This window comes from Antedon mediterranea, chromosome 3, assembly GCF_964355755.1.
Source record: "Antedon mediterranea chromosome 3, ecAntMedi1.1, whole genome shotgun sequence".
NCBI classification, from domain to species: Eukaryota; Metazoa; Echinodermata; class Crinoidea; order Comatulida; family Antedonidae; genus Antedon; species Antedon mediterranea.
The window spans coordinates 9622240-9647403 of NC_092672.1; the positions used below are offsets into that span (position 1 = coordinate 9622240).

The 25164-nt window shown below is 34.7% G+C and overlaps 2 protein-coding genes and 1 pseudogene across 2 annotated transcripts; 2 read left to right on the plus strand and 1 right to left on the minus strand.

Annotated features, from left to right (window-relative positions):
* The first annotated feature begins 268 nt into the window (after positions 1 to 268).
* On the plus strand, positions 269 to 6932 carry LOC140044803 (mannan-binding lectin serine protease 1-like). Its single transcript, XM_072089479.1, has 8 exons — positions 269 to 374; positions 1146 to 1368; positions 1790 to 2090; positions 2542 to 2735; positions 3199 to 3349; positions 3935 to 4614; positions 4814 to 5189; positions 5771 to 6932. The coding sequence occupies exons 1-8, from the start codon at positions 352 to 354 to the stop codon at positions 5953 to 5955; spliced, it is 2133 nt and encodes a 710-aa protein (XP_071945580.1). The 5' UTR covers positions 269 to 351; the 3' UTR covers positions 5956 to 6932.
* Positions 6933 to 7837: 905 nt separating this feature from the next.
* Positions 7838 to 12275, plus strand: LOC140044008 (mannan-binding lectin serine protease 2-like; annotated as a pseudogene).
* Positions 10080 to 24925, minus strand: LOC140044820 (cilia- and flagella-associated protein 119-like). The gene is made up of 8 exons (XM_072089497.1): positions 24793 to 24925; positions 23016 to 23050; positions 22211 to 22276; positions 21885 to 22054; positions 21196 to 21266; positions 18628 to 18805; positions 16843 to 16938; positions 10080 to 13601 (listed from the first exon to the last, which is right to left on the minus strand). The coding sequence occupies exons 1-8, from the start codon at positions 24901 to 24903 to the stop codon at positions 13393 to 13395; spliced, it is 936 nt and encodes a 311-aa protein (XP_071945598.1). The 5' UTR covers positions 24904 to 24925; the 3' UTR covers positions 10080 to 13392.
* Positions 24926 to 25164: the final 239 nt, after the last annotated feature.

Sequence of the window (25164 nt, forward strand, 5' to 3'; positions counted from 1 at the left end):
AATCTGTATCTAACCTGAGCTGGTTTCCGCGCAACCACCGTCCGCTCAGCAGCGGAAATAACGAATCTATTTTGTTATTCTGCTTACAGCTTACCATTACCGTTAGTCTGTGTAAAGTGGCATTCGGATGACATTATTATTATTCTTTTTCTTGGACTATGTACCCGAACACATTAAGGAAACAAAAACGGAAATATTAAATACAATCACGGATGTATTCCTGTATACACTGAAAGGAAAGTCTCATTTTACATTATGTTTCGATAGGAGGAACAGTTAATTGTAAAGAATAGTTACACTTCTTCCTTGTTGGTCGATCTACAGTTCTCTTGTGAATTTCATGGGTGGAAAATGAAGATCTTTACAATGATACGGTAGGCATTATTATTTAACATGTATTTGTTTATTTTTTAACATAATTTTCGAAAATCCTAATGAGAAAATCTCGTTTTGGTCAAATGATAAAGATGCTCAATATATTTCTGATCAAATGATGAAGGTGATCATCCATGTATTTCTGATCAAATGATGAAAATGATCATCAATGTATTTTTTATCATTAATTATGAAGGTGATCATCAATGTATTTCTCATCAAATGATGAAGGTGATCATCAATGTATTTCTCATCATTATGATGAAGGTGATCATAATGTATTTCTGATCAAATGATGAAGGTGAACATCAATGTATTTCTTATCAAATGATGAAGGTGATCATAATGTATTTCTGATCAAATGATGAAGGTGATCATAATGTACTTCTGATCAAATGATGAAGGTGATCATCGATATATTTCTGATCAAATGATGAAGGTGATCATAAATATATTTCAGATCAAATGATAAAGGTGAACATCAATGTATTTCTCATCAAATGATGAAGGTGAACATCAATGTACAGTATTTCTCATCAAATGATGAAGGTGAACATCAATGTATTTCTCATCAAATGATGAAGGTGAACATCAATGTATTTCTCATCAAATGATGAAGGTGAACATCAATGTATTTCTAATCAAATGATGAAGGTGAACATCAATGTATTTCTAATCATATGATGAAGGTGAACATCAATGTATTTCTCATCAAATGATGAAAAACTAAATTATGGTCTTCAATGGCGAATCATATATTTAAATTCTAGAACCCTGACGTTGTTTCTATCACTGAATTTGGTCCGAGCTACCGAATTTATTAATTCTGGTGGATTGTTTGGCAAGCTATCCAGTCCGAATTATCCAGACGCCTACACGGATAACACCGATAAAGTGTGGAATATCACGGTCCAGCGTGGTTTAAGAATAGAACTAACTTTCCAAGACTTTGATCTTGAGTACTCCAATAATTGTGCATATGATTACATTAAGGTGAGTAGAAGAAAACGCAGAGGAAACAAACTCAAACAAATACAATTTTAATTTTATCAAGAAACACAATTTCTTTAAAATGGCTTGTTATATTATTTATTTTGTGTTTTAATTAGTGTTAATCACACAAAATATGATAAAAAAATCATAAAAGTGGTATGACCTCACAAAAAAGTAAAGCTATGTGTATTGATGGTAATTTTGACGGCGCTAAGCTTGGTTCCCACTAGAACGCAGCGCACCGATGACAACCGACTGTCAGTTCTTTCATAACTTACGTCCTTGCGCTACGTCCTATTGGTAACCAATCTGAAGTTAATGATATTAAACGGTGACGTGACGATAATGAAAAAACAGGTCACCACTTATGCTTTTAATACCACAAACCAACACGCTATTCTTTTAAACATTTTTATTTCAGATTTCGTCTAATGGCAACGAACTGGCGAACCTTTGTGGAGGAGACAACATCGGTGCTCGCAGTACACCAGGTGACATCCTATACACGTCATTGGACAACCAACTTACAGTTGAATATCACTCAGATTTTTCGAATGAGCTCAATTTCTATGGTTTTTATGCGCACTATATTGCGAAGGATATTGATGAATGCCAAGAACAAAATGGCGGATGTGATCATTACTGTCGCAACTACTTTGGAGGATTTTATTGTTCCTGTCGCCGGGGATACGAGTTGCACTCGGACTTATCATCATGCACAGGTAGTAATTGGTTATTGATATGGAGAGGAATATATCATTATTATTAATCTAGAACTGGTTGGAAGAGGGTGTTTTACAATACTGTACCCGATATGTAAGAATGTAAACGTTTGTTCTATTATAATAGCCATTGAAACGCTCAGAACTTTTGTTTGAATTAATAACATAGAAAAGTAAATTGCGGTGGGCATTTGTTAAATATCCCGCAATCTCTCAGAAAATAAACCATTGTAGGCTAGGCGCTCGTGATTATACCACGTGTAAACATATACGACATAAAAAAACCACGATTTTCTGCTTTCTTATTTGCTGTTGCAACTAACTAATAAAAAGGTCATTTTTCATATGCTGGGTTCAATAGCTACATTTTTAGCCAAAAAAATGGAGCGAAAGAGATTAAAAAAATATATATTATATATTTAAAAAATGCTTAATTTTTTTTTTATAACAGTGGAATGTTCAGGAAACAGGTTGTATTCCAATGAGGGTGAAGTCAATTCTCCTGATTATCCCATAAAATACCCTCGACAACTTGATTGTGATTGGACAATCAACGTGGATCAAGGTTACGTCATCAATTTGAATTTCATAGACTTTGAGTTAGAAGACCATCCCGACGTTGAGTGCCCCTATGACTTTTTAAAGGTAGGTGTCTATCAATATTTTGATTTTGGTTTCGGAGACGTTATTTATTCATGAAATTATTTGTACCATCGCACTCATTATTGTCATTCATTATTTGTATACTGTACAAATTACTACTAAGTTCACTCACTAACAAAGGTTGAATGTTTACTAGTCTTGGCTCCAGGCGGAGTTTTGTCTTAATTTTAGTAAAAATATAAATATTTTTGCACATCTGGCGTTTTATACGTGTTTTAGGCTACTTGAGTTTTCAGACTAAAATTAAAACGACGACGTGTGGAATGACATAAAAAAGACAATAAATACTGACTTGGAGCAAGTCTAAATGTTTACCAAAACATGTATATTTTTTAGTTTGTGCTGTTTTAAGATACCAATAAATAAAAACTACTGTGATCTGTCTTGGATGCTTTCTATTTACATTCAAACGGGCCGATACATGACACCCTTTACATTTTTACAGATTGAAAATGGTGGTGGCAACGTTGTTGGTCCTTTCTGCGGATCTGAGATTCCACCTAACATTACTACTACAGACAATGTTCTCAGGTTATCGATGCATTCTGATGGTCTATTATCAGGGCGTGGATTTAAGGCTGTTTATAGTACTACAGGTGAATATAGATTTAAAGTGGTAACAAATATTGTCATATTCTTAAAAATTGAATTCTAAAATTGTTTATGCTGTCGTGACACCTTTTCAGATGTAATAATCGAAAGGTCCATTTTTAAAACTTGAAGTACGAAAGTATTAACTATTAATTATACTACAATCAATGAACTATTACTGGCCCGTATCCAGGGAGTTGCTTTCAACTGTGTTCGAACACCCAATCATGGTGTTGTGGAAACCTCTCACTCACCACTGAAGTCCGCCTTAGATATTATATTTTTCACATTTATTAACGCGTAATTGATTGGTTCATTAAAAAGGCTCTACTTTCGAACTCCACCTTCGAACCCCTCCATAAAAATCCTATACATGGTAGTTACGGGCTTCTATCGTGATTTAAAGCTAACGTCTAACTATTGAATAAAATGCTATTACTCGTGTAGTTCTAATGAGTATTGGTTTAAACCATTTAGTAGAAAGTAGGCCTAACTAATAAAACTGCAGTGTTCAGACACCGTAAATTCTGGAACAGAAAACATAGGACCATGATAATAAAATGTCATATCATAGGTTCTTCCATTCACAGGCAAACCATGTGTTGATATAACGGCACCCAGCTACGGAGTACTAATCGGTGACGATTTTACATACCCATCTACGGTTACATTTAAATGCAACGAAGGCTATATTCTAAGAGGATCAGCAGCAAGGTCCTGTAGAGCAGATGGCAGCTGGTCAGGTGAAGTAACAGAATGCCAAATTGTTGAATGCAACAGGCCAGCGTCCATTCCTCATGGTACATGGAGAAGTCGTAAGAACAACTTCACTTTCGGAAATAACGTGTTGTATGAATGTGACACATATTATGATTTGACTTTAGAAAGTGAAAGTAGTCGAGTCTGTACTGCTAAAGGTGTATGGCGTCCTGAAGAACCAGTCTGTGAACCGATTTGTGGTGAAGCTGATGTTCCCCCGAACCCTCGGCCACGGGAAGAAGGTATATTAGGTCGTATTTATGGAGGAAGAGCAGCAGTCCCAGGATCATGGCCATGGCAGGCCTTACTGAGAATTAGAAGACAGAAATATCAATATTCGGAGAGCATTTGTGGAGGAATTATACTAAACGAACAGTGGATAATGACAGCCGCACATTGTCTAAACGATACTAAAAAACAATTCGGTAGATTGATACTCCCAATCACTTCAGTTGATATCTATCTTGGATCGGCTCAACTGTCAAGTCAACCAGATGATAATAGAATAGAGGTAAGCAGATAATCGTCAATGATACAGAATTTCATCCATGATATAACTTTCAAAATAATGACATTTTAATCCACGAGCCACCAAGAAGGAACATAATAAAAATATCTAGTACATAAATGTACTTTGAAACGTTAGTTTGATAAATGTCAATTTAGCAAACACAAGACAAGTTTTTATAACCATTTTCTGTTTCTTTTAGGCTCATCCAGAAAAGTTTGTAGTTCACCCACAATTCGATGTCAACGCTTCATATGATGCCGACATTGTTCTTATTAAACTAAACCAATCTGTGCAGTTCTCCCGTGTAATACGTCCCATCTGTCTCCCTGAACAAAGTAACACAACCGATAACAATAAAACAAATATTGACCACGCTGATGCACCTTCACGAAAAGGTATCGTAATCGGATGGGGAAGAGTTTCTCAATATCAATCGATTTCAAATGACCTACGAGAGGTGTACGTTCCTCTTGTTTCAAGAAAAGAATGTGCCGATGCGTTCCGACCACTGGAAGAAAACATAGAAGAAGAATTAGAAGTCACGGAAAACATGGTGTGTGCAGGAGAAAGAGATGGTATGAGTATTTATTACTGTATCGACAAATAAACACAATACAGTCATTAGTAGGTGTAACAGCAAAACAACTTTAGAAAAATGTGAAGTCATGTAGAATTAGTTGCCAACGTGCGTTTAAGTTATTGAAAGTTGTTTGTTAGGTTGGTCGGTCGGTAGGTCCCCATTTTGTTGAACGCATCTAAGCCATTTTCTTTTGAATCTAAATGATGGTAGATCTTAATACGATTACAGTATGGTGATAGTAGTTCGGATTACTGACAAGATTGAAATTGAACGATTCAAGGTACACAGATATAATGTTAAACGTAAAGACGATCGACCAACCCACTAACAACAAAATCGACAGATTGATTGACTGACCATACTTTTTTTTCATTCCTCCTGCAATCAAAGACCGTTGAAAAAACATTCCGTCTATACAAATTCTTATCATTCATGTATTCATTATTATCAATACTGATTGATGACAGTAGGATTCTACAGTATGTCATGATGATTGTTTTTTATGTACATCATTTTATTGCAACCAGCATCAATTATCACACGTATGTTAATTTATTTTTATATACTGGACTGTAGGAGGCAAAGACGCTTGTGAAGGAGATAGCGGTGGGCCTTTGATGTTCAGAAATCATGACCTGGCTTATTTTGTGCATGGAATTGTATCCTGGGGCAACGGTTGTGCCAAACCTGGTTTCTTTGGTGTTTACACTCGTGTTGAAAACTATGTCGATTGGATAAGAAATACTGTACAAGCAGGTTAAATAGATAATACAACAGATGAAAACCCAACGTGATAGGCTAACGAAAGAGAGGACACAAACTGAAAATTGTTGCCGGCAAATTAGGCAACATTGCATTGCTTGAAAATAATATTGGAAGCCTGTAACCAAGATTGACAAATGTAGGCCTACTTAATATATGCTTATAACACACGAAGTATAGCTTTTTAGAACTTGTATGTAAAAGTTAGATTAAAAACTACCCTCTATCATAATATTCTAATGATTATCTATTTTGGTTTTACTCCTGTATCGGAAATAATAACATGTGGAAAGTCTTTCATATTAATTGCTACAGATGTAGGAACATCCAAATACCGGACCACATGGATAGGCAAACATTGGTGTGTGGATATTGGTAAAACAGAGAATTTGGAACTTTAATTTAATTTAGACTTTAAAAAGTCTGGTTTCGGGAAAGTTTTCAGAAAAGCTGGTATTGGCAAATCCGAATATATTGTGGCCTAATACAACACATGATAGAAATATTAAACCTATTTTAACCTAAAAATATTAATAATAATAATAAATGTTTATGAGTTTGTGGTAAGTCAAACGGCACGTGATGAGTAAATTACCAATCAAATTTGAACAGGTTTGTTATAAGTGATAATTCACATTATCTATATCTAATCAATGTTTATAGAAATACTTAATTACAATACAGTAAAGGCCAATAAATACAATAAGTTAATTACTACTACTTCTTTGATTTGCTTGATGCTCTTCCGCTAAACTTTGTCTGGCTAGATTTTCCATCAATGGCAGACAATTTTTCATATGATGTATTATTTTATGTTAATATTTTCGAGGGTTCATCATCATTTGATTGTATCTGGTCACTGATGGACAGTTGATCTGTTTCAAAAGTCCGTATAACACTTTAGACTATACGGTACTTTTTAATAGAAATTTTGTTGTCAATTACTGATAATATAATTGTATATTGTACAATTAAACCAACGTTATCACATTATTAGTTATTAATAGATTCTTGCTGGATTAAAAATGACATGACGTAATGGTGATTGAACAAACACAGATTGGAAAAACGACGCAAGTTGTGGACCGACCGACATACCCCAAAACTAAACTATGTGACTCAATCAAAATCTTTATTATTTTATTCTCAAAAAAGTACAACATACAAGATAAAACACTCGTTTCGCAAAAAGCTGCTGTTATAGGCCTACCCCGACCGAGTTAGTAAATACAAATTAATAATGTATAATATATAGGCTACTCGGTTTGGCGCATTTTTTTCATTCTCAGGTTTCCTCCGATCCTCTTGTCGTGTCAAGCGTTCATAATTACATTACAACTATCTGGTAACAGGAATAAGGATCGGCAGGATATATTTGTACGTAGAACTTCCTTATTTTAACAAGAAGACATCGTGTTTTTATAGTATAAATTAATGATAGAACATACGCTCCATCGATTATTTCCGCATCGTTTTGTTCACCAGTTCGGAAGATCATTAACAAGGCCAGTCGCGTGCTCAAGTTAGTGTTTACCGACCAATCGACCAACCAACCGACCGACATATTGAGCTTCAGAATCGCGTTGCACGTAACTAAAAACCTTGAAAACTAGTATGACATGCATTTAGTAGATGTTATCTAACGGCGTAATTCAGATGGCATCATAATTAACCAAATCACCAACGAAACAACTTACAGTCAAATAATAAACTCGGATTTCAAATGACTTCAATCTTGCTTGTTTTTATATCCACTATGATTGTTCAAAGGAAATAGTTAACATATCATCATATCAAGTTAATTTATTGGATGGTATGTAAACAGTTATTTGCGAAACTTTCATTAAAAATATCAAAGACAATTTTGTTCTAATCTTGAAGATGGCGATTGGAAGAAATGCTGTCCATAAACTATTTATTATTTATATAGGACTAGTGTTGATTGTTTTCTTTGTAGCACTAGGCGTACTTCTTTCGACAGGTAGGTAATTTTCTATTTCTTGTATTAACATTTATAATGATATGTTGACTCTTCAGTAAACATTGGAAACATGATACAAATAATACGCATTGAGCCATTCAATCGTGAGAATCGCTTCTTTGACTATAACGCAATTGTTCAAAAAGTGGTTCATAATAAGATGATTTGAATTTAGTACCAGATGAAATATTTGTTTCTATAGAAACGTTTGCCAATCCATCGTTTTACCATAATTGATTATCTTTATTGTTCATTTTTGTTTAAGAGTGTGATGAATGGTCTGAATGGTCACAGTGTTCTAAGACATGCAGCGTCAGTATTCGTTTCACGATCACGATATTGCTACAATCATTTACCAGTATACAACGTAACGACATATACGCAAATGAAAGAAGAGTGCGTAGAAGTACAACACTGTCATAGTATGTATGAACGGATCCAGTGTGTACCGTAGCACCATGGGCGTACTCTCCTTCATTTGAAAGCAAAAACAATGAAATTATTATATATATATTATTATATATTATATTATTATATATATTATAGAAAGTCGGCGGGTTATTTAATGAATAATCATCATTTGTGTTTTGATTAGGTGTTAGCCTATATTATTTCCTAATTCTTAACACTTAATTATTTTCAGTAAATATACATACAGAAATACTACAATTCCATAATAACAAACGATATTATATTAAAGATTAAAAGCGTTCATTGTTATATAAAAACTATCTGGTAACAGAAATAAGGAAACAAGATCGGCAGAATATTTTTGTACGTACAACATTCTTATTGTAACAAGAACACATCGTGGTTTTTTATAAGCTGATGATAGAACAAAAGCTCAACCTAATTAAATTACCTCAGCTTAATAAATAATTACTTGGTTAAACTTTGATATATGTTTCATATTTCGAGGGTTAAAAATTCCCCATATTAAGAGTTACTGTACATCTCTCAAATCATGTTGGGTGAAAAGATATCTTGATGGAAATCAATCCAAGTGGAAAGTGTTTTTAAAAAGTAAGATTAAAGAGGTTGGAGGAAATATTGTTTTCGAAACCAACTTTTCTAAATCTTCAAAAATATTAAAACAATTTGAAAGGTTCCATAAAGATATACTCTCTGCGTGGAGTGAATACAATTTTGTAGAACCGTATACGATAGAGGACATCTTAAATCAATCTTTATGGAACAACTCATGTTTTGATAAAAGAGAATTTAAAGTTGAAAAAAATTGGTTGGTTAAAAGTGTAAACTATGTAAAAGATATCGTGAACAAAGAAGGGAAAATATTAGAACTAGACGAATTTAACCAAAAATATAATTTTAAACCAGACTTCTTATTATATCACCAGATTGTAAATTCAATTCCAAAGCTCTGGAAACAGAAATTAATTGAACAAGGTATAAACACAACTAATGAAGTTGAATCCAAATTACAGACATTCATTTCTGTGAAAACGAGAAATTGTCATTATATATCTATAAACACATTATATTAAAAAATGTTGAAGAGCCAATTGGAATTGAATCCAAATGGGAAAAGGAGTTTGACAACAAACTTAATTGGAAAAACCTTTTCTCAAATTTACACGCCTGTACAAATGACACTAAGCTAAAAAATGTTCAATTTAAATTTATTCATCGTATAATTTATACAAATACAATGCTCTTTAAGATGTCAAAGGTCGATTCACCAATGTGTAGTTTTTGCAAGGAAAAGCAGGAAACACTGCTACATATGTTCTTTGAATGTGATCTGGTAAAGAACATTTGGGAAAATGTAAAACAATATATGTATCGAAATATCAACAATAACTTAATTATCACCAAAGAAAGTATATGTTTTGGTTTTGGAAAAACACACAGTGATGCAAACATTTTAATTTTAATTACAAAGTGGTACATATTTAGTTGCAAAATCAAAAAACAATTACTTAATTATAATCATTTATTTCACATTTACCAAAAATACAAGGCAACCATATTATTAGCAAAATGATTATTATTAAGTGTATTTTTGCGATACATTATTTTTTTTTTCTTTAATTTCATTACTCTCTTATTTTTGAGAGAGTATTATATCGTTTTAATTGTTACGTTGCCTTTATATATTAATTTTGTATTATGTATGTGATGAAATGAAATAAAAAAAAAAAAAAAAAAAAAAAAAGTAAGTTTCATATTTCAATTAACAGGTAAACCGTGTTCTGACATAACCGCACCCAGCAACGGAATACTGATAGATGTCTACGAATTTACGACGATTACATTTAAATGCAACGAAGGCTATACTCTGAGAGGCTCAGAAGCAAGGTCATGTAGAGTCAATGGCAGCTGGCCAGGTGAAGTAACAGAATGCCAAATTGTTGAATGCAATAGGCCAGCGTCAATTCCTCATGGTACATGGAGAAGTCGTAACAACAACTTCACTTTCGGAAACAACGTGTTGTATGAATGTGACATATATTATGATTTGACTTTGGAAAGTGTAGGTAGTCGAGTCTGTACTGCTAAAGGTGTATGGCGTCCTGAAGAACCAGTCTGTGAACCGATTTGTGGTGAAACTGATGTTCCCACGAACCCTCGACCACGTGAAAGTGGTCAAAAAGGTCGTATTTATGGAGGAAGAGCAGCAGTCCTTGAATCATGGCCATGGCAGGCCTTACTGAGAACTAGAAGACAGAAATATCAATATTCGGAGAGAATATGTGGAGGAATTCTAATAAACGAACAGTGGATAATGACAGTCGATCGCACATTGTCTAAACGATACTAGCAAAATATTCGGTAGAGCAATACTCCCAATCACTTCAGTTAATATCTATCTTGGATCGGCCAAACTGTTAAGTCAACCAGATGATAATAGAATAGAGGTAATCAGATCATCGTCACAGTGTCACTTAACAAAATAATGCCATTTTGAATGGAAGAGAATATGTCTTCTGTCATTTGTACTTAGAAACGTTAGTTTGATAAATGTCAATTTGGCAAACACAAGACAAGTTTTTATAAAAATTTTCTGTTTCTTTTAGGCTCATCCAGAAAAGTGTGTAGTTCACCCACAATTCGATGTCAACGCCTCATATGATGCCGACATTGCTCTTATTAAACTAAACCAATCTGTGCAGTTCTCCCGTGTAATACGTCCCATCTGTCTGCCTGAACAAAGTAACACAACCGATAACAATAAAACCAATATTGACCACGCTGATGCACCTTCACGAAAAGGTGTCGTAATCGGATGGGGACTTGAATCTCCACATGAATCGACTTAAACTTACTTACGAGAGGTGTACGTTAGTCTTGTTTCAAGAAACACATGTCAAGAATCGTTCCGACTACACCAAATAGAAGTCACTGAAAACATGGTGTGTGCAGGAGAAAGCAATGGTATGAGTATTTTATTTACAAGTCTTTTAACTTTGCATATGTATGTGCGAGCAATTGATGTGCGTACCGTATAGAAACTTCAATTCTTAAAAATGAGTAATATTTTTCAACCGGTAGTTTCAATATACCGCATTATAACCACCAATACAGAGAAAACGACAGCTAGTAGAAAGGGCCAACATGGAAAAAAACAGATCATTAAAACAGTTACATTATTATGCTAAGCCTACTGTGTTTACGGATTGATTTTTAGTGTCATCAGTAACCTATTATTAAGGTATTGCCGAACAAAATTATTACCATGATATTTTATATATTATAGGAGGCAAAGACGCATGTGAAGGTGACAGTGGTGGGCCTTTGATGTTCAGAAATTATGACTTGACACATTTTGTTTATGGACTTGTATCATGGGGCCTTAATTGTGCCAAACCTGGTGTCTATGGTGTTTACACTCGTGTAGAAAACTTCGTCGATTGGATAAGAAATACAAACAGGCTAACAGGCAGGCTAACAATTGCCAGCCATATTGCATGTTGCCAGATTAAAAAATGGTATATATTGTATATAAATTATGGTTAATTCTGACATAGGCGAGCACAATGGAAAAACTTAGGGACAAATCTCCGCCTTGGATACCTACCTGATCTTTCGCAGATTTACCGCGAAACGTAGATTTGATAACATTAGTTTTCACTATTACGATATGGTTCCATATTTCCATATTAGGAAGATATTATAAAGGGTTTTGAAACAAAATTCATGATTTCATCGGTAGATTTTCAACTGTGCGCGGTAGAAGAAATTTCCGGGTTCACGGTGTGTCCACGGGTTCACCGTGCAATTTCCTGGTTTCAACTAAGTTGGCCATTGGTGCCGATAGTCATTTTAGTTTGTTGTATATTTTCGGACCGCGTGTGTGACGGTGCAGTAGCAAAATAAAAATTATACTGCAAAGTAATCAAATTAAATATACGCCATAAAGATGTATATTGTGGGGAATAGTATATATAAATTACATAGGGAGAACTGTTTATAAGAATGTTTGTTCATTTTGTTTGAAATCGAGTGAAACCTCGATAGCCGAGATATTGAGTATAAGCTGACAGGAATAACTGTGGGCTATCTGTGTCCCATTAGGACCCTGAGACACTTCTGCCCATGTTGCAAGCCGTTTAAAGCGGGTTTTTTTCTTAGGCCGAAACGGGCCACTCTGTCGCGGAGTTAGTTTTAAAAGAAGCTTAAACTAAATTATGTATTAATTATACCAATTAGGATGGTATTTATTTGAATAAACGCCGAACAATAAAACATCACTTAGAATAATAATCGCATTTTATATTATATTTATAACACAATTATACTATTTGTAGTAGAATTCATCGGACTGTTATCTACAATTTACCAAGCATTTGTTATTCTTTTTTAGCACTTTTCATATCTATTAGAGGATTTTATTGGATTGGAAATGTTACCATATTATTAAAACTAAAACAGCAAACGTATTCCTCGAATAAAGCACCTCACTCAAATGAACTCCGCCTCCCCACCTTTGCCCTACAAGGGCCCTACCAAACAATAAATACTATACTTTAAAATGTTATTACTCATCTAAGACACTGTGAAACAGAGTAGGTTTAGTTTTACGAATATCAAGCATTTTATAATGGTAACCGACAGAAAACGTCCAAGATAGTCCTTCTAAAACCTTTTTACCCGAGTAATTATCATTCCAAGAATCATCCGTCTTCACTTCCTAGAGGGGGAGCAAGCGAAGCGAGCTCACCCTCTAGTTACTGTACAGTAAATAGCGTTTTCAGCAACGAATCAATTTGAAATAACCTCTAAATTTAATGTAATTATTCCGGATCATTGTAGGCCTACCGAAGTAACAAAATAAGGATCTACCTTGCTACGCTTACACTATAATACAATTAAATAAACAAGTATAATATATTAAGTCCTTGTTAAAATCTATCTTATAATACAAAAATCAATATATTTCATAGCAAAACGTATAGTACAAAGTATGGACAATGAATACAATATAAGAACTGTGCTACTTCTTCTTTGATTTGCTTGATGCCCTTCCACCAACCTTTGTCTGGCTAGATTTTCCATCAATGGCAGACAATTTCTTTTGAAGTTCCTCATCATTTGATTGTATCTGGTCACTGATGGACAGTTTTAGTTTCTGAATTTCGACCGACAGTTGATCTGTGACAATCTGTCGCAGCTCACGTTCAACGGCATTTTCTTCCTCCGTAGCTGTAGAAATAAAGTGATATCCTTTCAAGGCCATATACACGTTTCTATTTCAGGTACAGATAACAGGACACTACAGTAAAACCCTCCTTTGTGACACCGCTTTTTTTGGACACATCTATTAAGGGTTTTCATGCGGCTATGCGCATATTTTAAATAATTACTCTGCTACAAGCCAATTAGTCAAGCCAATTTTTTTTTCCAATTGTGTGTCTTTATTTTAAACAATTTGTAACTCATTTAAAACAGAAATAACCAGCAATTGGAAATGAACTTATGTGCATATGCGCACATGAGCTAAGGCTTCCGATGGACACTCCAGCCAAATTAGCGTTGACAGAATCCATTCGAAAAGTTAAAAGACCAGTTGGCAGACCAAAAACTACCTGGATAGGAAACATAAATACAGAAATCAAAAAAGCAAATGCATCGATTGCAAAATTAATGACAGACCATCAGACCACCGAAAGAGAGTCATGGAAACGATTAGCGTACGCAATGTCTACCGAAGACGAATAGCGTAACGGATGATGATGCGCATATCGATTGCCGCATAGCCGCGTGAACCGTCGTGAAAACGAAACATAGGTCCTGTTTCTGCTGCAAAGTAACTATTTACTATTAACTATTCAATTTGTTGGTATATTTATTTCAGTGGAAACGGCGCTCAGAAAATATACCGTATTTTGTGTACCCACCAAATTTGTGGATAAAATATGGTATTTATAAATATATACCGTATATTTTGATAAACCATTTGATAAAATTACATAAGGCCCTGTTTCTGCTGCCAAGAAAATACCGTATTTTATACGGTATTTTTTGAATACCGTATTTATAACGTATTTTTTTGGGCAGCAGAAACTGCGCTCATAAAAAAAATACCGTATTTTGTATACCGTATTTTCCCCACAAAATTTGTGGATAAAATACGGTATTTACAAATTTATACCGTATTTTTTGTACCCTTTTCTGCTGCCAATATAAAATACCGTATTTTTTTTTACCTGCGACATGAGGTCAACATCGTGTTTTTATTTTCTGTCGCTGTCAGCTGTTTTACACATGTGTATAGATATATTCGGCGAAAATGTGGAGCGAAGACGTCACAGTATTTACTATATAAATCTGTGTGGGGAAGGAGGGGGAGGGGAAGCTAAAATGTCCGGCCAACTAAAAGGTAATAAAAGGGACAACCACATTTATAAAGCCATTTCTAAAAAATAAAGCAGGAGTACGGAATAGACTTGTCTCCAAAGCAAGTAAACTCAAAGCTGAAGAGCCTGCGAAAGCAGTACAACATTGCAAAAGACAATAACTCGGGAGGGAACGAATTAGGCCTACTTGTCCCCATTACGATGTTTTCTGTGCTCTCACAACATCTCTATCACTAGGGCTAGGCTGTTGAAAGTGAGAGGTAAAACTTCCTTTATTGCGACTTTTAATTATCGACCAAATAAATGAATGGCAATTTGGGTAAAAAGGATGAAATTTAACACGACCACCCAAGACGTATTGTTAGCAGAAACGGGGTACTAAAAACTACGGTATAAAAAATACCGTATTTTATACCGTATTTTTATACCGTATTTTGAGCAGTTGCAGCAGAAACAGGCCCTTAAGACGCATGAACTACTACTACCACAGATTGTTTTTATTACTGTATATATTATTTACAAAAACACCAAAAAATGTTTAAAAGGTTAATTTCCAATCATTGCTGGTGATTTCTGTTTTAAAGGAGTTACAAATTGTTTAAAATAAATACACACAATTGGAAAAAAAATCTGACTAATTTGGCTTGTAGCAGAGTAATTATTTTAAAAATGATATTCATATTTTGTTGCTCCATGCTTAAATCTTGTTATTTTATTGATTTATCTATGGGACATGATGATAATACCTCAAGCACAATATCCTGGTCTACGCCCTTTTCAAAACAGATTTCCTATTATTTCCAATGACCTTTTTTTAACAAAAGATAAACACCTAAAACTTTTTTTGAATGACTGGAGTAAGTACGGTACTTTCTTTGTGGACAATATAAGTATATGTCATTAATATGCATGCTTGAATCTTATTACTGGTGGTTTTAACAAACTGGACAAAACAAACAAAAAAAGGGCATTGCCTCCAGCATAATGGACTACGCCCTGTTAAAAAATTCTTACTATTTCTAATACCCTTTAATAACAAAAGTAAACAGCAAAACTTTTGACCCCTTCAACAACTGGACTGGCACTGGTATAATAGCTATCGACGCGGCAACGTTTGCCATTTAAGCCTTTTATTTTCAGGTGGAGACAGAGAAATATAATTTCCAAACTATAGAGAGAACTGATGATGTAGCAATTGACATTAATACTTAATGACATCAAATTTATTTGCGGGTGAATGATAAAACATCTTGACCAGTTTGTCTTATTGCCTATGGGCAATTTCCCTGTACCTACCTAAGAAATAGAAAATGAATCCATGCTTGTTTCAAAAGCTTCCTAATCAGATTAATACACATGCTTGAACCTTATTAAGTGATTTAACCTTGGGAAGCAAAGGCACACAGAATCCAGGATATTATTCTACGCCCTTTTAGAGGTCATTTTTCTTTATTAAAATACTCAAACTTTGACCAGGGTTCTAATAACAACTCCCTGCTTTGACTAGGCTAACAGGCTGAATTGGATAAATCTGACAAAAAAATGTACGCAATGCATTTTTCTATTTCATCAGAATGGAAAGTTGCTTGCATGAATCAAAAGAAACAGAGAAATTAGTAGCACCTACTTTTTGTGAAACAAACTCAGTATACATGTGACCAAAATTAAAACTCTATTTGCTTTATAACACAAACTTTTACTTTGGATGCGCACAAATTAATTAGTGGACGTTTCAGTATAAAAATAGTTTGTTTCCCTTCAACTGTTACTTTAATGTATCCAAAATCATTCCCCTAGGGGCCTCCTATGTACACTCAAGAATAAATATTATATATAAATAAAACATTGTTTCTACAGTATTATTTGCAACATGCCCACCTTTAAAAAAAATATCAAACAATTTATTTTAAGCTCTGTTTACACTATTAAAAATTAATGTTACAAACATATGTGATGCACCCATATACATGGACATGATTATGTCATATTAATATCATATTTGGGCATCACTACCATATTTGGATACATGATACAGGTAGTTTGATAGTGTAGACAGAGCATTAAACATCAAGAATAAATTCCTCTACCTGGTTTAGCTGATTCTTCTACTTCAACACATTCTCCTTGAACATCTTCACTTTCTTTTATAGCTTCTGTCTCAAATTCTTGAGTTTCTTCACAAACTAGAAAGAAACATATTTTAGAAATTAAACCCAAATTAGGAAAAAAACTTTATTGTTCTTTCTTTTTTATGAATTTTAGAAATCGATATATATTCTGATGTGTAGACTTAATTAAAGTGAAAATGTTTTAGTTGCAATGTTAATGGAAAACTTATTTAATTCAAACATGCTCTCCAGGTGGAATGCTATCCTGAAGAGATATTGCATCGTATTGTAGTAATTAGTCAGTACAGTTTGTTTTTGTTGTTTATACGTAATTTTACTTTTTATCGACCAGAGATTCTGAAATAAAAGATTGAATTAGTGAATTTTGCTTTGTTTCTGCTAAGCAATCAGACAAAAATAGAAATTAGTTACCAAGAATAAAAAGATACATACATGTACAAGATAATAAACAGTTTTTACCAGTTTAAGATTCATATTGCCATAAGATAATAAACAATTTAATTAAGATTTTACCAGTTTAGGTAAATTGGATTCGTATTGCCAATTTTTTATATAGTATAACATATTGCACTGAGGAAAGGCTTAGACTAGAGTTGCCAGAAAACTTTTCAATTGATTTCTGGTTGTTTTACTTTATCGTTTTTATTTAGATTTTGTTATCATCAATATTTGTATCATCATGATCTATTAAGTAATTTGCATTTGGATTTATATATATATATATATATAAATGTTCGGTTCAATGTAACCGTCTAAAAAGTGCTTAATACGGTAAAGTAGAGCTAAAATATACGTTAAGTCTGGAAAAGAAGTAAAAACTACAGTTTGGTCTCTACAGGCTTGTTTCGTGAGTCGTGCAACTCACTCATCAGGAGACTATAATGAGAACAATCAATTACAACGTTGCTTATAAGCACATTTACTTGTAGAATTAGCATTTACAGGTGATATGTTTTGGAATGTTAGCTGTTATGTAACAATGCTTTCTTTCTGTGCCGGCAGGCACAGGCATATATATATATATATTGATAGCATAAATGTTGTTGATATGAATTTTATTTTTACTGTATTTTCAATGTTTAAGGCAGGCCCATTTACACTAGGACGATAATGATCGACGATAAATAAACAAATATGCATTGCTCATACATAAAACAAAAGAAATTTAAAAAGTTTTTATTCTAGGACTATTTAGGAACCATCTATGCTTCCTTTGATGAAAATGATATTTTCAGAGACGTCCAATCAAATGACGTCATGATTAGTAAGAGCAATAATATCGTGACAATACAACGATATTTTTTGTTTATTGATCATGACGTCATTTGATTGGTTTAAAAAAAAAAATTATTTTATCAAAGACAGAATAAATGATTATTCTATAATTCTAGAACGAAAAACTTTCTAAATTATTTTGTTTTATATAAGAAAAATGCATGCTTATCTATTTATCGTCGATCGTTATCGTCCTAGTGTAAATGGGCCTTTATTCTGTGTCATACAAGACAATGCTGTTAGACTAGCTTAGAGGTTATCATGCTTTAAAAGTTTGTATCTGTATCATTTACGAGTGAAAAAATGACCCCTGTAGAGCTTATACTAAGTAATTGAAAAGTCATAGCATGGAGTAAACATAGGTTTTATCCCATGTTCTAACTATGCTCTACTGTATATCTGGGTCGCAAGATTATTTCAAAATTACAATGTAGTGGAAAAGAGAAATATCGTAAAAATAACACTCACCATCAACTGGTTCTGGGGTTAAAGGCACACCGTCATATGAAATAGACAAGTCCAATTTGACGAGTGGAGTGAAAGCATACTTGTACAGTTTGTAATGTTTAAAGTATGTTGTAAGGACATACTCAGTCACTAAGTGTACTTGTTCTGGACTGAAAATATTTACACTCCATGGTGGGCGCTGAAAGAAATTCAAAAGTCTATGTGCAAATGGCCGTATCCGGATATTCACCCCCTGGACATTTACCCCCCGGACAACTACCCCCCGGACAACCACCACCTGGACCACTACCCCCTTAGGACAACTACCCCTTTAGGACAACTACCCCCCGGACAAATACCCCCCGGACAACTACCCCCTTAGGACAACAACCCCCTTAGGACAACTACCCCCTGGACAACTACCTCCCGGACAATTACCCCCTAGGAACAATTACCCCCTAGGAACAATTACCCCCTAGGAACAATTACCCCCCGGACAATTACCCCCCGGACAATTACCACCCAGAAAACTATCCCTTTAGAACACCCTAACCACCCAGACCATTCAACAACCTGACTCTGCAACAGTGTATAATAGGAATTAATAACTATATTTTAATTCGTTACTTTGACGAATTACTATTCATTATTGTAAACAAAAGTAAAAGATTGAACATAAATATAGCCTGGTATAAACTGAAGATTGTCACACATGATCATAGGATAGTCGAACGTATTATATAGTACTCCCTGTATTTACTGTAAAGACTGGGTTCGCTAATAATAATAATAATTTTTGCGTCAGGACAATGCTTCGATAACCACTGGTCTTAAAAGAATTAATTTTTGTCTCAAATTTGTCATATATGTATTTTTGTACACTTGAAGAATAATATCACTTTTGATATTTGACCTCAATGTTCACTCACCGAATAAACGTCGATCTTTAAATAAATTCCCCTCAAATAAACGGTGACCATGTCACTCCCATGAAACATCATATGGAATAATTGGCGTCTATTTCCATTAGATTATACCCCCTCCCATTGAATAAACAACTTTCTTCCAATAAATGTCCACCTAAAAACCACCTAAACAATAAACAGCCCAGGCCGTTTTTTCAATAAATACGGTACTTTAAATCTAGCACATGTAGGGTCTAGCGTGCTGTTAAACAGAATAATCGGTTAAAAACGGGTGTTTCGAAACTAGAGACCCGAGACCAGAGACCCAATACAAAAAGGGAGACCAAAATATACGAAAAGGGAGACCCACGTACGAAAAGGGAGACCCCACTATACGAAAAGGGAGACCCCACTATACGAAAAGGGAGACCCTAATATACGAAAAGGGAGACCTAAATATACGAAAAGAGAGACCCAATTATACGAAAGGGAGACCCAAATATACAAAATGGGAGACCCAAATATACGAAAAGGGAGACCCACTATAAGAAAAGGGAGACCCCACTATAAGAAAAGGGAGACCCCACTATACGAAAAGAGAGACCACACTATACGAAAAGGGAGACCCTAATACGAAAAGAGAGACCCAAATATAGGTCTCCCTTTTCGTATTGGGTCTCGTGTCAGGTCTCTGGTATCGGGTCTCTAGTTTCGAAACACCCGTTAAAAACAGATGATTTCATTTTTACAGAAACCGGTCCTATATATTTGTCTACTTTTGGATGGGGGGGAGGGGGGGGGGTAGTTGACCGGGGGTTAGTTACCCGGGGGTTAGTTGTCCTAAGGGGGAGGTTGTCCGGGGGGTTGTTATCCTAAGGGGGTAGCTGTCCTAAGGGGGTAGTTGTCCGGGGGGTAGTTGTCCTAAGGGGGTAGTTGTCCGGGTGGTAAACATCCGGGGGGTAACTGTCTAGGGGGTAGGTGTCCTAGAACCGCAAATGGCAATTAAAAAAATTAGCGTCAAAAAGGTCACAAATCCTATAAACTTTGAACATTGAACAGGATTTTTTTTTGTCAGAAAAATGATACTAGAGTACACATCAATATCAATTAGCAATTCTCTCTCTTTTAAAACAAAATATTTATGTTTTAAAATTATAAAATAGGTCCTATGAGTAGATATATATATAATATATATAAATAGGCACAGAACAAATTATAAACTTAAACCACTTGGTGATATATGTATATATATATAAACACATTAGGCATAGAACAATAATTCTAAACAGAAATTTAATTAATGAATTTGAAACGATAAGATGAAGAAATCTGTGAGAATGCAAAAAAAAACGCCCCAACCAAGATTCGAACCTGGACCTTCTGCTTGATATGCAAATGTCCTAACCATTAGACCACTGGGGCTTTCATGTATATATATATATATATATATTATGCCGCTCTCCAATCAAATTTGAACAATACCATAATAAACCCCAGTGGTCTATAGGTTAGGACATTTGCATATTATCAAGCAGAAGGTTGCGACTTTGAAACCTGGTTGGGGCGGCTTTTTCTCATTCTCACAGCTTTATCTTTATCGTTTCAAATTAATTAATATTCAGAATTATCACTGAATATTATATACTTTACAAAGAGATAATTCTGAAACTGAACACTCTTTTACCTTTACAGCATGACACAAAATAAGTTCTTTGAAGTAATTGTAACATATTTCTAAGTTATCAAATGGTGTTTCTGTAGCAAAAATAAAATCACATTTTAGTAATAATGAATAATTAGACTTTTAGAGTTATTTTATCTTTATTTCATCCAAAAACCAATGAGTTGGATACCAATCTTATCACAGCTTTAACCCAGCCCAGAGTTGTATGGTAGTTGGAATGTTGGCGGTGTATTCTCAAGCTCAAGTTTAATCTCACCGACTAATTTAGCCTATATTCAGAAATCAGATTCTATTGTTAAACTTGAGTATAATCCAACCCTTTAACATATTTATCCCAAGGCACTATACTCTATCACACTGGACTTAATTTCTTCAAATTGACTAAGTCCAATCCTGGCTACAATTCCCTCAGGGTTAAACCAAACCACTGCCTGTCCAGTAGAACTTGCTACGGTACAACTACAACTAATCACGCTGGCTAAAAAGTCTAATCTGAATGTGCGACTTGGGTAAACAGTGCGAACAATGGTTAAATAAACCAATAACCTCGGGTAAAATTACCTTGATTAAATTTACCTTTTTTCAAGTCCAGTGCAAACAAGTCTTTAGTAAAAGTAGTATTTATCATTATTCTTTATACATTTCACTATAATGTGAAATTCTTTGATTCTCATTAGAATGCGACTTACCTGTGCATACCTCATGTGTCTTCTTCACAATAGAAAAAAACGCTGATGTTTGTTCTTTGGAAAAATGATGGTCAATAGCAAATTGAAGTGTGTAATAGAACAAGTCTAACACTATGGCAGACCGGTAGTTATCATGCCAATCAGCTAAGCCAAAAGACTCTGCTATAAAACTATAAAGAGTACAAAAATTATTTATACATATTGCAACCAAGATTACAAAAAAACATTGAAATATGTGAGCTAGTCTAAGTTCTAGACCATGTTTCGAATTAATATTAGTAAAAAACATAAAAAAAACAATTTCAAATAGTATTGTTGATTATTACCTCTGTATTTCTTCCATAGAAGTGCAATTTATTATTGTATCCATGTGCGTCATGGTAAGATCAGCCCTAAATTAAAAAAAAAATATTATTCAATTTTTTTTTTGAATGGTCTTGTTTTTTTATACTTTAAGCCTGGTTCCTATTAAAATCGCTACAGCGTTTCCATTAAAATCGCTACACGCACAGATGTCGCCGACGCAATCGGGAAGGCTCCCTGATTCATCGCAGTCAAATCGGCAAAGTTCAATCATGTTCAACTTTGCCGATTGTGTCGGCGATGATTCGTATACACGTACCAAAGAATATTTAGCGCTCGCGTACTAGATCCCCGATAAATTCTAGCGTTTCCATAGAATCGCTACGCTCTGTTGTGTTGCGATTTTATGGAAACCAGGCTTTATGTAGCCAGTTGACTTCTGTTCTAATTTTTTTTATTATATAATTGCTAGCTTATTATTACAGACAGAGAAAATTTTCATTTAAAAATTTTGTTTAGCAATATTGCTAATCAAACTGATTTTTAAGTCGAGAAACATAGTTTTGTATAAGTATTTTTTGCTACACAATTTTCAAAATGTGTAGCAATAAGGTTGTTTTGTATAGCTTTTTGCTATGCTACACTGGCGAAAATGTTCCCTGACAGAGGTTCAATATTAGCCTAATTATTTAAAATAGGCATATAAAATACTGCAGAATGAAAAAGCAACAAAAAACAAGTCAAATTTGCTAGCCTTACTAGGCCTAGAGTAGTAGCAGGCTATACATACATACAAAAAAGTAGAACATTTGACCTTTATTTACTTACCATATACAAATTATAGCTTTATGTTCTTTTGTAGGCTGTAAATAGAACAAAATAGAAATAGAATTTAAACTAGAATTTAATTTGTCACTTTGATGAATTATAGGTGGTCAGTTTGACAAATTTTTATTTGATTTAATTAAAAAAAATGATGCATGTACGTTTAAATATGATCGCAAAATGCCATGACCTGATGCATGCTTATACTATAGTCCTGAAGTTTGCCTATTGTGTGTGATATACTAGAATATACAGTATACTGTAATATAGCATAGGTGATGAAATTACGGGACCCAAATATGTTCAAATATTTCGATACAATTTCTTTATCAAAATCACTCACAATTTCGAAAGATAATGATTTACCTTTTGTTTAACAAATTTTTTTTGTTTGCATTTAGAATACATAGCTTTTTATCTAGACAAAGACTACAACGCCCATAAGCGGCGTTCTTAGTGGAGGAATATTTAATTACTTTCCATTTAATTGTGAACACTACGTCATTACTTTTCAAAGACCATACGTACTTTGAGAGCTCGGATTCTTTACTGTACGTTTCTTTTTTGAAAGATTTCTTGTGATTGTTAAACCTAGTTTTAAACTGCCCACCCGTCATACCAATATATGTCTTAGTTTCGTTATTGGTTATGACGTCGGCGGAGTAGACAATTTCAGATGCGAGGCATATTTTTACCGGAGAAATCTTATGTAGGAGAATTTTACAGTAGGCGGAGCTATGCACTCTCGGAGTGGCTTTCTAGTTTACACATTTTTTTCACTTTTAACGTGCTCGCATAGATTTGAAGTCGGAATGAACTCAAATCCGGTAAATGTACTAACTAGCCTAGAAGGAAGATGAGTAGAAATGCGCAAGTATCGGGCACGTAATCTTTCAAACACGCAAATGGCCTACTAGGCCTAGGCCTAATTCATGTTCTAACTTGATAAAAACATAATTTTAAGCATTTTAAATTGTTTACATGCGATAACCTTTTGTAAGTATGCGTACATTTTTAACTGCTAATTAATATTTTTACCATCTAGTCTCTTGAATTTGAATTGATTAACCTGATCTGAAACTGAAGTTTATGTAGGCTAGGCTAGGCCTGGACTGCGGGCATAGACTAGCTAGGCTATAGCGAATTTAATTGATAGTAGGGCATAGCCTAGCTAGGCTCTAGGCCTCTCTAGTACTTAGTTAGTAGCTAGGGCCTAGCCTAGAACTACTATCTAGCCTAGGCGCGGCCTAGCCTACTAGGGCCTTACCTATAGGCCTACTAGAGTAGTAGAGCAAACATGACATCCTATATAATAAAATAAAGGCCTACTAGGCCTAGCCTCTACACTAGACAAGCCAGGAGAGAGGCCTAGTTAGCCTAGCCTAGCTAGGCCTAGCCTATCTATGTGGGATGACTACCTAAGTATGTGATTACGATTTAAGGAGATATGATTACGATTCAGATTGATTGTGCTTTCACAAAATAGGTAGGCCTAGGCCTAGGCTAGGCCCCATACTAGAGGCCTAGCCTAGCTAGGCTAAGAGGGCCGCCAATCTTAACTAGACTAGCCTAGGCCTAGCCTTGATTGTGACGTGTATAGCCTATATAGCAGCCTAGCCGGATTCCCGCCTAGCCTTCTTGGCCTCCGAGTCCTAGACTAGGTCTAGTAGTAGGCTAGGCTAGGTAGGCCGGCCTACGTAGGCTAATTAATAACTTTAATAAACTAAAAAGAGGTCTTGCTGCATCTTGTTTATGGTGGGATAAATTAATCCATTTTTACCTGAGAAACTTTCGGCAAATCTTGAGGCATAGCCATAGTGGTGAATGAAGTATCGTTTTTTAAAAGGAAGTTACTTTGTTCGCCTTTTAGGCTTTGGTGGTAATTGTACATATATTTATTGTTGCCGTAGTAATCACGTGAACTATGGGAAATAGTATGGCACGCCGACAAATAGACAGGCAGCCCAGAGACATTTGGTTAGATGAGCTAGGCCTAGGTACCAATACCTGACTATTTCAGTGTTTTGGGGGGTCACTTGAAGTCAATGAAAATGGGAGTCTGCCGGGTACCCTCGGCTGCGTCTAGACCGGGGGGACCCCGAAACGTGCTAAAAAATCGACCCAAGTTAGATGAGACTGAGAGAGATACCAC